This window comes from Perissodus microlepis, chromosome 11 (genome assembly GCF_051167445.1).
Source record: "Perissodus microlepis isolate ML-2025 ecotype Zambia chromosome 11, ASM5116744v1, whole genome shotgun sequence".
NCBI classification, from domain to species: Eukaryota; Metazoa; Chordata; class Actinopteri; order Cichliformes; family Cichlidae; genus Perissodus; species Perissodus microlepis.
In genome coordinates, this window is record NC_140471.1 from 21,411,511 (window position 1) to 21,424,561 (window position 13,051).

Sequence of the window (13,051 nt, forward strand, 5' to 3'; positions counted from 1 at the left end):
TAAATTGGGAGGGTTGTGTCAGGAAGGGCATTCTTTGCCAAATCAAACATCATCAAGAATGAGATTTCCATACCAGATTGGGTGCAGCTCGGGCTACTAACGATCGCCTCTGGTGCTGTTGGCCAAGAGCATGCCACCGGAAACTATGCTACTGTTGGCTGAAGACAAAGGAAGAAATGCGTATATCAGACAAGGAGATGACTCAGCTGGATAAAGTTAAGAAAAATGGATGGATGTACACAATAGGAAGGGACAATAGATTAAAAAAATATCCTAATTTCTTCTCTATTTAAGATTAACTTAAAAAAAGCAGGTATAAAGGCTGCTGATCTCTCTTTGCTGAAGCAAAGTTAATGAAACAGTTGATGTACAGACAGACTACATTAGGATAAATGTTCACTAACAAACAACTTCTTGTTCTCAACCTTGTAGAATTGTCTGTATCAGTGTGGCACAGCAACAAAGGCACCCCGAGCTCAATGCATCTAATAAGATGAGTTTGGCAATGTGGTGTGGTTTAACAGCTTGAACAAAGAGGTGGAGCAGGCTGGCATACAGCTACTAATCATGATCCCTCCTTTATAGTAGGTGTGGGCCCAGAGGAGTGACGCACGAATGAAATGCACTGAAAAGGCAGTGGCGCTGCAGCTGGGGCAAAGTGTCGGAGCTGTTTGAGTCTGTAAATAGTGTAGAAAAAATACAGTGTGTGGCAAGAGCCCGTGGCTTATCTGTCATCACTATGGAGAACTTGTTACAGCGAGCATACACTTCAGGAAGTATTCTTTAAAGACTAAACAGGTGAGTTAAAGGAAGACAAAAAGTATTATTCATCACAGAGAGGAATTACATTTATTATTTTTTAATGCCAAGAACATGGGAAAACACAACTGTAATGGCATTTAAAGTTCTCTGTGCTACCACACGCTGTGTGGCAACCTTTGAAAAACAAAAAAAAACAAAAAAAAACAAAAAAACAATCTCTATGGTGCTGAAGGCCTTTAAATCTGCTACATTTCATAAGTTTATCCACACGTAAAGAGATAAAGAAAGTATTTTTGAAAACAAATCTCTTAAGTACCATCACCAACCACAAACAAATGTTACAGTCATCACAAAGCAATAACTTAAGGACATCTGCACAAGCTCCACACCTGAACAGCAATAAACATGCTCAACATGTCAAAATCTCATGTGCCCATCAATTCTCTATATTATACCTATAAAATAAGTTAATTAGACATTTGTAGATTTAAGCAAGTTCCTAAACACAAGCATAATGTATGTACAAACACAAGTGTCATGACCACAGACCCTCACTCAATTCGTTCAGCAGTCCATGTTTAATTAACAAAAACAGCCATGATCAGCGAATAAGCAGATTTTAAAAGTGCACAGTGCCGCTTGCAGAAAATAGTGAAAGTGTAGTGTTTGAATAAGACTGTACAGCATCTTTTAGAAATCTTAATGAGAGCAACAGTGTAAGAGAATTGTGAATAGCAATGACTTTCACACTAACGGACATTCACAGTAGCTGCAGGTGGTCGGTCCCAAATAAACAGCTGTAAGTAAATGTTCATACATTTAGTGGGACTGTTTTAGGCTAGCAATATTTGTCTGTCACCATCTCTAAGATGTATTATACAGATTCTTAAAATATCAGACTCAGCACTTCACACACACACGATGTACGTTCAAGCCCTTCCTATGTAACAGTGCATTAAGTGTTTGCATATGAGCACTCAAAAAAAACAAACAAAACAAAAAAAACCCACAAGTGGACAGCAGATGGAGGTAAAACACAAAAGGTTGTCCTGCAAAAAGCATGACAGGTTGATAAATGTATACTTTAAGCCTTTGTGGTCCAATAAGAAATGTTCCCTTTGAGTAAACCCTCGCTCGCTCCGACTCCTTTTAGCCACTTTTGACAGATCCATCAATTCTATCATTTCATCAGCCACGTCCTTGTCCGCTCTCCTTTCTCCAGTCCCCTTTGATTCTCTCCTCTTTCTCTCCAGCTCCTCGCAATGAAAACTTTCTCATGACTTCTCTCTCAAACTCCTCCATTTCATCCTCTATGGCGCTATCTTGTTCCCCATCCTCGTCCTCTTCCACCATGTCTTCTAAAATATCGCTCAAATCTTCAACAAAATCTTGAAAGCTCATCTGATCATGAACAAAAACGCCATCCTTAAAAAACTGCGTGGCCAGCTTTTTGAGCTCCTCTCTTTTGGAATTATCGACACCTGCCTGCTCTGCCTTAGCTAGATAGGTTTGGAGGATGGCCTCAAACTCGGGTAAGTGGACAGGGAGCAGCCGCTCAGCCTTTGCACAGGACTCCAATGAGTCGCACTCCTGTGGAGGTTTAGGACTGTGCTGGAGACGCTCTCTCTGCTGGACCCAGTACTCAGGCTGCCCCATGGAGGGTTTGCGGTGTGTATGAGGCTGCTTTTGGTCTCCGTACTGATGTTCTTCCTTTTTGCCATGATTATTTTTAACCTTGTATACATCTTTGCTGTTCTGGAATTGCGATTTGTCTTTTTTCCAGTCTTCATTAGGCTTCTTCTCCTTCCTCCCGTCTCTCTCTTTCGATTGCTCCCGTTTCGACTGTTCCCACTTCTTGTCCTTGCTCTTCCATTCCTTATCGTGTTTCCCATTTTGACTCTTCCGCTCATATTCATTCCATCGCTTCCTGTCATCTTCCCTCGATCCGTCTTTGCCATGATTTTTACTGCCTTCCCACCGTTTCCTTTCATCCTTTTCTTTCCCTGCTTTACCCTGAAGTTTGTCATTTTTATCATTCCTCTCAGTGCCTCTTCTCCACTCTCTCTCTCCTTTCTCCTTCCACTCTTCATCTTCCCACTGCACTTTGCCACTTTCTTTGAAGCCGTCTTTCAGCTTCTTCCATTCCTTTTGTTCTTTCTGTCTCCCCTCATGATCCTTTCCTTCCTTCCAGTGCTTGTTCTCCTTCTTACTTCCCAATTGTTTACCCTCATTCACTTTCTCATGCTTTGGTCTTTTCCTATCGACATCTTCATTCCATTCTTTTTTCTCCCTCTTTTCTGTCCGCTCTCTTTTTCCTTCCCCATCTTTCCATGGCTTTCCTTCATCACCTCTGCTAGTCTTCTCTTTCTTCCAGTCTTTCTCCTTCCACTGTTTTTCCCCTTCACTATGCTTCTTCTGTCTACCTTCCTTATCAAACATTCCTTGCTCATGTTTTTCCTTCTTCCATTCTTTTTTACCTCCATCTTTACGGCCCTTTTTCTCTCCTTCCATCCCTACAGATTTTTTTCTCTCTTTTCCCTCTTTCTGCTCGCCCAAGTCATAACGATCTCTCTTCACATCTTTCTTTTTCTGCTTTGGGTCATCTCGTGGATGCTTTGTCTGTCGCCCTGTGGATCCAGCCGTTTCCTGCTTGCTGTCCTCTGGCTGACCAGGTGGGGGCAATGTAGCGAGCTTCACGGAGGCTTGAGTTGTTTGACTGCCTGCTGGAGCAACCACAAAAAGTCAAAGTTAGAAAAAGAAAAAAAGATACAAGTGTGCATTGCGTTTCAAAAACAGAGAGAAGAAAGCAAATCACTAAATGACTAATCTACTCCCAAGCTTTCTTATAACTCTCATCCTTCTAGATCTCCTACTCTCCTCCACATCCCCTCCCTTCTTCCTCCCTTGCTCCCTTTGTACCTGAGGAGACTTTTAATTCTGTCACAGTGGATCTCAGAGTTTCTAGTTCTTTCTGTAGGGCCGGGAATGACTCCAGCTCTTTCTTCATCCTCTCATTCTCTTTCTGAAGGACAGGAAGAGAAGCCATCTCTGTCTTCAACCTACTGTTTTCCTTCTCCACCGCCTCCCACCTCAGCCGCTCCTTTGCTCCCTCTGCTGCCTGTCCCTGGGCTACTTTTAGCTCCTCGTTCTGTGCCTGTTTAAAGAAGAACAGAAAAAGAGGGTCCTGTGAGAATACCACACACTCACTGACACCTTTATCCACAGACGCACATTTGTATAAATACATGTGTATTACTGTACACACGCAGAGGAGACGAGGTGAGAGACAGAATGGAGTCACACCTGAAGTTGGGCTTGGAGCACAGAAATCTGCTCATTCCCTTTGGCTAGCTTGTTTAAAAGCTCTGAATTGTCAGCATCTAGTGGGGACGGAGGAGCCTCTGGGTTAAGCCACTCCTGTCAACAAACAGAATTACACGTCTTCTCAAAATAACTGTTGCCAGGTGGAGGAGTGGAGAAGAAAAAGAGGTGTTAATGGAACGGGAAAGAACAAGAACAAGTCACTGTACAGTAAAATTAATTTTTTTTAAAAATTGCCATACTCATTATACAGTAAATAAAGGTTAGACTAGAAGAAACAGAGACACAGTGGAGGGAGAGTAGACATTGCACTGACCCGTTTTCCTGGTAGCTCTGTATCTTTCAGATCCCTTGTACTATAGTCGCTCTCTGCAACGCAAATATTAGTTTCAATGCAAGTAATAAATTAAAAATAGCATGCAAAAAAAACAAAAAAAAAAACAACTCTCATACATATATATGTATATGCACACACACACACACACACACACACACACACACACACACACACACACACTACTTTTCATTTAAAAAAAAAAAAAAAAAAAAAGTGCAATTACCCAGAAACAACATGCTTAAGGTTTCTGACAGTAAAATGAAATTCAGCTGAGCAGAAAAGAAGCATTCATAATACACTTCATTACAAATGCATTTGTAAATGCAACAGAAAAAAAATGTATAGATTCCTTGGTGAAGTCCTCATGAATCCTGTTTTCACCTTTACCTCATTCTCACGCCTTTGCTTTTCAAACTGTACGTCAAAATCAGGTGACAAACTGAGCTTACAGGCTTCTAAAACTAATATTTACTAACTGTCGTTCTTGGTCCCTTCAAAGCAACAAGGTTGTCTTTTGACAACACCTACACCGAGTATCAGGACAAAACCCCACATTTAACAGCGTAAAGAACTTTGAAAGCTTTTTTTCTGCAAAGTATTACATGCAAAGGCTTTTTTCCTGCATGCATCCTCACACATGCAAACATGCTGTGGCCAACAGAGACTTAATTAAATCAGTGACCCACACATACACACAGAAAGAACCTACCCTCATCCAGATCCATGAAGATACCTGCATGTATAATACACCTCAGTCTCGGAGCATCCTTCATCTAATCCAGTGTTAGTTACTTTCTATTCTTTTAAGCTTTTACCTTTAAAATATAATTTTAAAACAGGCAAAGAGCTTGCCAAAAAAATCTAATTAGAAAGAAAGAAAGAAAGAAACGTTAACCTTCGTAACATGCCTACCTGAGAAAAAAATGGTGCCAAGGCCTAACAGAATGAGAGCACCTAGGATGCACTTGTTCACAGAAAACCCGCTGTCGTCTTCTCGCTGGGGGAGCTGAAATTCGTCCACTTCCTCTTCCTCTTCTCTTCTCCCAATCTGCTCCAGAGATGCTAAAAGGGACCTTCTCTTCCTCACCTCTGACTCTCCCTCCTCACCAGCCTTCTCGGTCCTCTCCTGACTCACTTCTGAATCTGCAGGGGGGTCTGGAGGGGTGAAAGAAAACAGTATTAAGGTGTAGTTCTACCAATAATTAAGTTGCAGGAACACCTCAAATATAAACTGAAAACACCACAACAATATGCAATCAGAAATTTCAACCCCCAGCAGAGTAATTATTTTAAGCACAAAGTTGCAGTACAGATATTTCTTGCCTTTATATAGCTGATATAAGATAGCACTGCAGCTAAGCAGGGTATGCTGGTTAATTTGCTCCACTTTCTTATATTTAAACTCAACAAATCAGTCTGGCTTTGAAAGAAAAGAGCAATAATGATATAACTGGCTCTGTAAAGACATCACTAATGCTGAACTTTACTTTTTAAACAAATTGTAAGAAAAAAAAAAAAAAAAGTGCAGAACAGAGTAAAAGAAGACCAATCATTTGATGGTGCAGCAGTAAAAAGTGACACAAACCAAAACCACTACATTGCAAAAAATTTTAAGTGGTTCCTGTCCCTCTGAAGCCAATTTACTTCTGCAGGGTGTCATGTAACTAAAGGTTTCTGTCACATCATGCTCCCCTCCACACACAGCCTCTCCAGACAACCTCCTGGCCCAGATACTGAAAAAGTCCATAACCAGGTGTTCCAACAAATACACTTCAAACACAAATAGAACATGTGGCTTAGTCTCCAATAGCAGAAGAGAAAGGCTGCATGCCATGTATACAGTGACATACACATAATAAAGTTTTTCTAATATTAAAGTAATAATGACCCGACTTTCGCCCTGTTCATACCCGTTTCTTTTCCCAAGTCAGTTGTCTTTAGATATGCATCTGACTCCTCCCCTTCTTGTTTTAGCTCCTCCCCATTTCGCAGATGCTGCGTTCCTTCCACCTGCACACACTCTGCACCTCCAAGAGTCTCTGTGCTCAACGGTAAGAGTGGGGGCTCATCAGGGGAAGGAGCTACATGAGTGTAGGAGTCAGAGTATGAATCGGGGTCAGAGCTGCTCTGCGCCGGGCCCTCAGGTAGGCCCCCTGCCTGGCTGACTTCATCACTGCCATGGTTCAAGTTGCTGGAGACTTCCAAAGAGGAAGGAATGGGGTTATCCGTGACAGAAGTGGGCACAGAGGTGGGCTGATCTGCACTCAAGCCTCCACTTAGCTCTGCTGTTTTTTCTTTTGGTACCTGGATATAAGAATAAGGTCATTATAAAAAAAAAAAAAAAAAAAAAAAAAGTAGTTGAAAGTTTTTGCACTTCTTATAGTTTGGCACTTTTGGTTAAAAGCCAAGCAATACAAGTTTGGTCTTAAAGGTTTAAATGTTATTTAAACAGAAATATTGTGTTGTGTTATCTTTAGCATGAAGAACGCCGTCTCTAAGCTACAGCTGAAATGAGTCACTTTCCAAATCTGAGGAACAAATGAGAAGGATAATGCTGCTACCTGGAAAAAAAAAAAAAAAAAAAAAAAAAAAAAAAGGCAAATTCTGTCCAATCAGAATCAAGCATTCTCACTACACTATAAATAGTTTTAGTATTTATTCTTTGAGCATTCAAAAATTAGCAATCATTCAAGCCCCGGGATTATTAGAAAATTAAAACGTGGGAGAGGAGAATACTTTCTTTGGCCAATCAAGGCTACACATTCAGCAAAGCCGTGTGACAAATGGTACTGTTACAGAACAGAACATTGCATGTATTGCTGCCTTACTAGGTAGTTCTCCACAGGGAGCCCTTCTGCAGACTTTGCACCATTTGCAGGCTGGTTGTTGTCCCCAGAACCTGGATCAAACACAGACACAGGAGGGGAGCCATTTAGGGCAGCAGTTCAACATTTTTCAATCCTGACTCTTTGAAGTGGAGCAATTCCTACTCGTGACACCAACACCTGCCCCCAGTATGCACAGGCAGGGTGAAAAGCAGTGGTGATGAGGTGTATTTTTTCTGCTTTACCAGTTGTTTTCTTTGATTACAGTCGTTTCTGATTGCTTAGGTAATAACTTTGCAATAATAGCTGGAAGGCTCAAAGCTCTAATGCACTAACTGCAGAATATTACATCAAGCCAGTAAAACTATTTTTGAGACACTCTTGTAAAAATTGAATTTATACATTAAACCTAAACCATCATTTAAAGAACCTCTTCAAGCACCAACTACACACTGATGTAGTGAAACACACACTTCATGTTTTCTGTGTGCAAGGCACAGCAGCTCGCATTAATCAACTGACATGTGTGTGTAAGTACCCATGTTTGCATGTATGCATCTTCGGAACCTTACTTACCTTTATTTCTGCACACAATCAACAGAAATAAAGGTTAAAAAAAAAAAAAAAAAAAAAAAAAAGTATAATTTTGCATTTTAAATATGCAAACACTCTTTAAAAGACATTAGCGGTAGAACAAAACAAAACATTTCCAAGGAAAAATACAAGAAAGCCAGCCAAATGTCTTTCTCTTTGTCAATCCAGACTCACAACTTTATCCACATCTCATGGAAAGCATCAAATGAGTGCAAAGCAATCACTTTACAAACTGCCTGTAAAGCAGAGAAAGCACATTCAGTTTGCCAAACTTGGTAAATGCACTTGCTACAAAAGTTAGTATTTTCAGGTATACTCCGATCCTAATGTGGATATGCAATTGAGAAAATGAATGGATGTGAAGGCACCTGGTGCAGTTGTATGGCTTTCTCCATGGTACTCCGTCCCCATTATCACAGGCTTCAGGGTTTCAGCAGCAGTTTCCTAAGAAAGACAAACACCCAGTCAGAGAACAATCCAATGCTGTGCAAAATATTAAGCCACCCATCAGGGTGCAGTCATTTACTGCAATGTACAAACACACATTATATAAAACCAAAAGCAGTCTTCTTGAAGGACATTCAAAGCTCTTCTTTGGGTGTTGGCTGCCTTTTGTTTTGTTCTCTGTCCACATGATACCACGCTGCTTTAAAAATGTTGAAGTCTGGACTCTGTGGAGGCCAATTCATAGCTGAGTGTTCCACTGTGTGTTTTTCTATGCAAATATGCCTTTACTGCACCATCAGTGTGTTTGGGATTACTGCTGTTTTGATGTGACCCATAAAATTTTACATTTGGATTCATCACTCCATAAGACTTGCTGCCATAAGTTTCAGTCCAGTTCTTGTGTAATCCAGCATATCTCGACCTTTTCTCTGCGTTTCCATCTCTTAAGAATGGCCTCTTGACAGCTACCCTTTCACTGAGGCCATTTCTGATGAGGCTTCAGTGATCAAGTGAAGAAAAAGATGCTCTCAGGTCCTGTGTCAGGATACACTGCACACCATGTCAAGATCTGCCAAATTTTTCCCCTAATAGCTTTCTGGAAATCATGTTGTTGATGCAATAATGATTCAGTGTTAAGTGGCTTAACAAATAAACAAAAAAGAAAATCATTAAATTACAAAAACTGGACTGAAAATGAGTGAAAAAGCAGCCTCAGAAAGCTTGAAAAACTTTTAAGACCACTTGAAAATCAAAGAAACCTCACAGGTGTTTCATTTTCAACACCAATACCAATTTTGATATTTAGCGAATTAAAAATCTAATATTACAATGTATTTTTTTCTTTCAGACTTATGAAGCATAACTAAATTTCCCACAACATGTGTTATCTGTAGTTATGGACGAGTCCTTACTGAGAAAATATGGCAACATAATCCACAACTTTTAAAGATAAAACAAGATTCTTTATATATATTCATTTAGATAGCGTTACTGGAATAATAACAATAATGAGTGACTGAGCATCACCCTCTTTAACAGGCTCACAAATGAGAAGATCTTATAATAGTTTGTCTTCCCGAATACTAGTCAAATCAGAAAGATCAAGACAGACTTAGTACAGAAAACAAACTTCATATTTAGGTAACCGAAAGAAAATAAACTGAGACCAGTAATTTTTTTTTAATAAAGCATTTTGTTTAAAGCCTGTGTATTCCAGTGCTCTATACAGAGCGATGATACCTCAGGAGTTAGGATGGTCCAGCTGTTATTAGCACTCCCAGTGCCAGACATGGCCCCCAAGAGACTTTGCGTGTCTCTCCTGCAACAAAGAACAACATAGAGAACAATGTGAAGAGCGTATATACGTACACCCTGAATCAAAGCCATGCATATTTTACAGTTTGACTTACAGAAGAGACAACTAACAATGTGCCACTAGCTTACAATTACAGTAACAACATGAGGACTGCAGCTTTAAGAAATTTACGCTTGTTGTTTACCCAATTTGAATACAAGCCTCTACTACTCAGCCTCACCCATTTTGCCAATAAAGGTCTGACTGTAATGTGTTACTGAGGTCTTTGTGTGAGTGTGTGCATTTTGTATGTGAGCAGGAAGTCTAATTCCCTGGGAGCATTCAGTTCTTCATTAGTAGTTTATGTGTGTTGTGAGCCTTTTGGCCAGCCTGGCTTTTGACTAGCTGGGAAATGTTTTGGCAGAGACATGGGTAACTAAGGCCGGCACTACAATGGGCTGTCCATTTCAAAGGTACTGGTCTCTTAAACAGAGGTCTACAAATGAGCACATTTGTGGTGTACACTATATCTGCCCACTGCTTTGGAATCACTTATTTTACAGTAAGATCATTCATCTTAGCTGCCACCACAGTAGTTGAGAAAATTATCTCCCATGTAACCACTTCAGTGTCACCTCCTTGTTAGGTGGAAGTGTCAGGTATTAGATTTTTATAAAGCTTTTCCTTTCAAATTACACAAGGTAGCATAAGAGCGAGACATATTTATATGCATCCAGTCTAGTTTTGTATGAATGCTGAAAGAACGAGGCACTTAAGTTAATACCACACTGTCTGGGTAATGACACACTTCACTCCCCAAATTCAATTCTCTCCCAGCTCTGCTATTTAGGTCTCCTAATCGAGTGCCTCCCAAGAGAAGCCTACTGAATCTAGCCGGGGGCCCAAGGAGCATTGTGGAGGATATAGTGGAATGGTTTAAATAGATGCCAGCTAAATATAGCTACCATGAGATTGACTAGAGACAGACAGAGGGAGCATGCAGAAGATGGCCATGGGGAATAAAATAGAGGCAGAAATGTAATAAAGGACAGTTTTAAAAAGGATTATTTTACATGCAACACAAGGGAGGGAGAAAAAAAAAATAACATCCTGGTCTGATCTTATTCACTGATCGGTACGAATAGCATTTAATTTAATCTTTAAGCTCTAGCTGTAGGAGTCAGTGCAAGATCATACTTCCACAGTACATGCGTCTAATCTCAGTTTATCTCTTCAGACATTAATCTGCATGTGTGTGTTATCTTCCAGAGACTAGACTGTTAATCTTTTTTCTTTTTTTCCTTTTTTCTTTTTTTTTTTTGCAGCGTCTTTGCCTCTGCGTGGAAAAATTACCAAAAAAGGTCAAGAGATAAACTACAAGACTTTCCATGAGGACAGCCGACGCTGGGCTGCGAGCTACAGCCAGCTCCACACAGCATCACCGCTAAAAGCAGACCGCTCTTATCACTATGCAAAAAGGGTCGGGGTTAGTTGGAAGAAGTTCATAACCTGCGACAGGAAATGTCACACGGCCTTAAAGAAGACAACAACATCTGGTTAAACTCAGAAATATCACTTCTCACATGTGGTGAGGGCCGCTGTTGGTAGACTACTAAAGGCTTCACAAGCCGAAAGTTGTTGACATTAGTCCTTAAAAAAACGTTTCCACTTCAACGTCTGCCGAGCAACCAGGAAAAGGTGAACGTTTGCGACACAGAGGGAGAAGAAACGACACTAGAAAATACGTCGTTATCTTGTAATACAATCAAAAATACAGGTGGGTCTTACCGTGGTCTGTCACTTTACTTTAGACTTCAGAGGACGCCACAGACGCAAGCTGGGACTTCTTTGATTCTTCCCATCAAACTTGACAACTTATAACGTGCCTCCAGAACTTACTGAGCCATGCTCTTCTCGTCCAATCACAGAACGCGTTTGCTCTAGTCCCGCCTCTCGCTCATCCAATAAGATATCGTTGTCGCTTCACTTCGGCTGGAAAGCTTCTAAGTTGATTGACATATATATATGTATAAATATGTAAGTGATGGAGGCTGAATTAATGTAAAATTAATACTACAGGTTACTGCTACTGCTACCCTGACATTAGACAGGCTTGAGTTGATGGTTTCCATCATAAATAGAGCCTCCAGTTTAGCGATAATAATAATGCTCTTTTGCACACTCACTTAAGAAATACCAAGAGTCACATTAGATGCAAGCTAAAACTGTTTAATAGAAGCTATATTACTGACACTTAAGATCAAAGCATTTTTCTCCCTTTAAAGGTGTCTGTGCAGAATTACCTAATCATCAAATGACCAAAAGAAAAGAAGCAAAAATTCAGACATGTAGGTAATAATTTTTTCTGTTTATGAGTTCCTTTATTTATTGCCACACCACTTTGTGTTGTACAGTGAACATCAGGTGAGCCACAGTCCTGGGAATCTCAGATCATCAGGGTACAATTCTGAAAACTCTAACCCAGTCCGGATATAAAGTCTGTATCATCTTGAAACCTGCTGGCAAGCTTCCTCGAACCCCAAAAGACCTCCCTTCCTATAGAGACACCGAAAAACAAAAAGCAAAAAAATGTTAAAGGGTTGAGTGGTTTTATGATTTTGATATTATTATTGATAGATTTATTAAACACTATAAATTAAAGCATGTAGCTTATACATAACAGTCATTCAAAACAAGTCATACCTGCCAAGGCTTTACCATATAACACTCCCATTTCTGATGAAATAAAAGCTGGTTGAAATTACAATACAGGACCCAGTGGAGAAACAAGGAAAAATCTGTGCTCTACCACTTGATATACCCTTTTCTCTCAGTCTGTCAGTCCAGGATCTCTTTGATGCACCAGCAGCAGAGGAGGAAATAGAGGCATTCCTTAACCGACTGGATAAAACTGTAGGCAAAGTTTCCTCCCAGGAAGTTCTTGCCTCGTCCCAGGCCCATGGCCATGTCCCGCAGGTGCTGTCCCAGAGAGGCGGAAGGCATGGCCTGGGGAAGAGGACGCTGGGGGTGCATGGCTCTGCAGAGGGACCAGACAAATGCAACGAGGAGGGCAGGCGATGAGAAGAACTGGAAGATGAGCTGTGACAAATGGAGTCAGACGAGACCCATGCAACAGCTGAGCTCTGCTCCGTATTCCCAGCACGGGTCACTCCTCTACTTATAACCTCCTATACAAACTGCAAGCGCTCTCCACCCACATCTGGCATTTTCTGGACTGTCCTCTAGTTTCAAATGCCCGCTGAGTGATTAAAGACCTTGTTTACCTTTGCTGTACTCAGTTCCCCTGTGTCGTATGATGCCCCCCTGAATAAGCCCCTGCTGTTCCAGCCACAAACAAGAGAGTTCCAGTAGCTCCAACACATTCGCCACGACACCACACTCTTTGTTCGGGTCAGCGTACAACAAACGCTCATATTTTCTCGTAGTGTGTGCTTTGTTTCAGTCTCTGCT

The 13,051-nt window shown here is 40.8% G+C and overlaps 2 protein-coding genes across 6 annotated transcripts; both read right to left on the reverse strand.

Moving 5' to 3' along the window:
- Window positions 1-823: 823 nt before the first annotated feature.
- pbxip1b (pre-B-cell leukemia homeobox interacting protein 1b) lies at window positions 824-11,494 on the reverse strand. Of its 5 annotated transcripts, none has more exons than XM_084943151.1 (11): window positions 11,369-11,494; window positions 9,526-9,604; window positions 8,208-8,283; window positions 7,249-7,319; window positions 6,331-6,724; window positions 5,333-5,575; window positions 5,130-5,153; window positions 4,400-4,452; window positions 4,066-4,179; window positions 3,826-3,916; window positions 824-3,482 (listed from the first exon to the last, which is right to left on the reverse strand). In XM_084943151.1, the coding sequence occupies exons 2-11, from the start codon at window positions 9,574-9,576 to the stop codon at window positions 1,951-1,953; spliced, it is 2,649 nt and encodes an 882-aa protein (XP_084799277.1). In that variant the 5' UTR covers window positions 9,577-9,604; window positions 11,369-11,494; the 3' UTR covers window positions 824-1,950. The 5 variants fall into 5 exon arrangements, with proteins under 5 accessions (XP_084799277.1, XP_084799276.1, XP_084799274.1 ...); XM_084943150.1 differs by having other exon boundaries at window positions 824-3,485; XM_084943148.1 differs by having other exon boundaries at window positions 3,682-3,916.
- Window positions 11,495-11,606: 112 nt separating this feature from the next.
- Window positions 11,607-13,016, reverse strand: lenep (lens epithelial protein). Its single transcript, XM_084943154.1, has one exon. The coding sequence runs from the start codon at window positions 12,611-12,613 to the stop codon at window positions 12,419-12,421; it is 195 nt and encodes a 64-aa protein (XP_084799280.1). The 5' UTR covers window positions 12,614-13,016; the 3' UTR covers window positions 11,607-12,418.
- Between the last annotated feature and the right edge of the window lie 35 nt (window positions 13,017-13,051).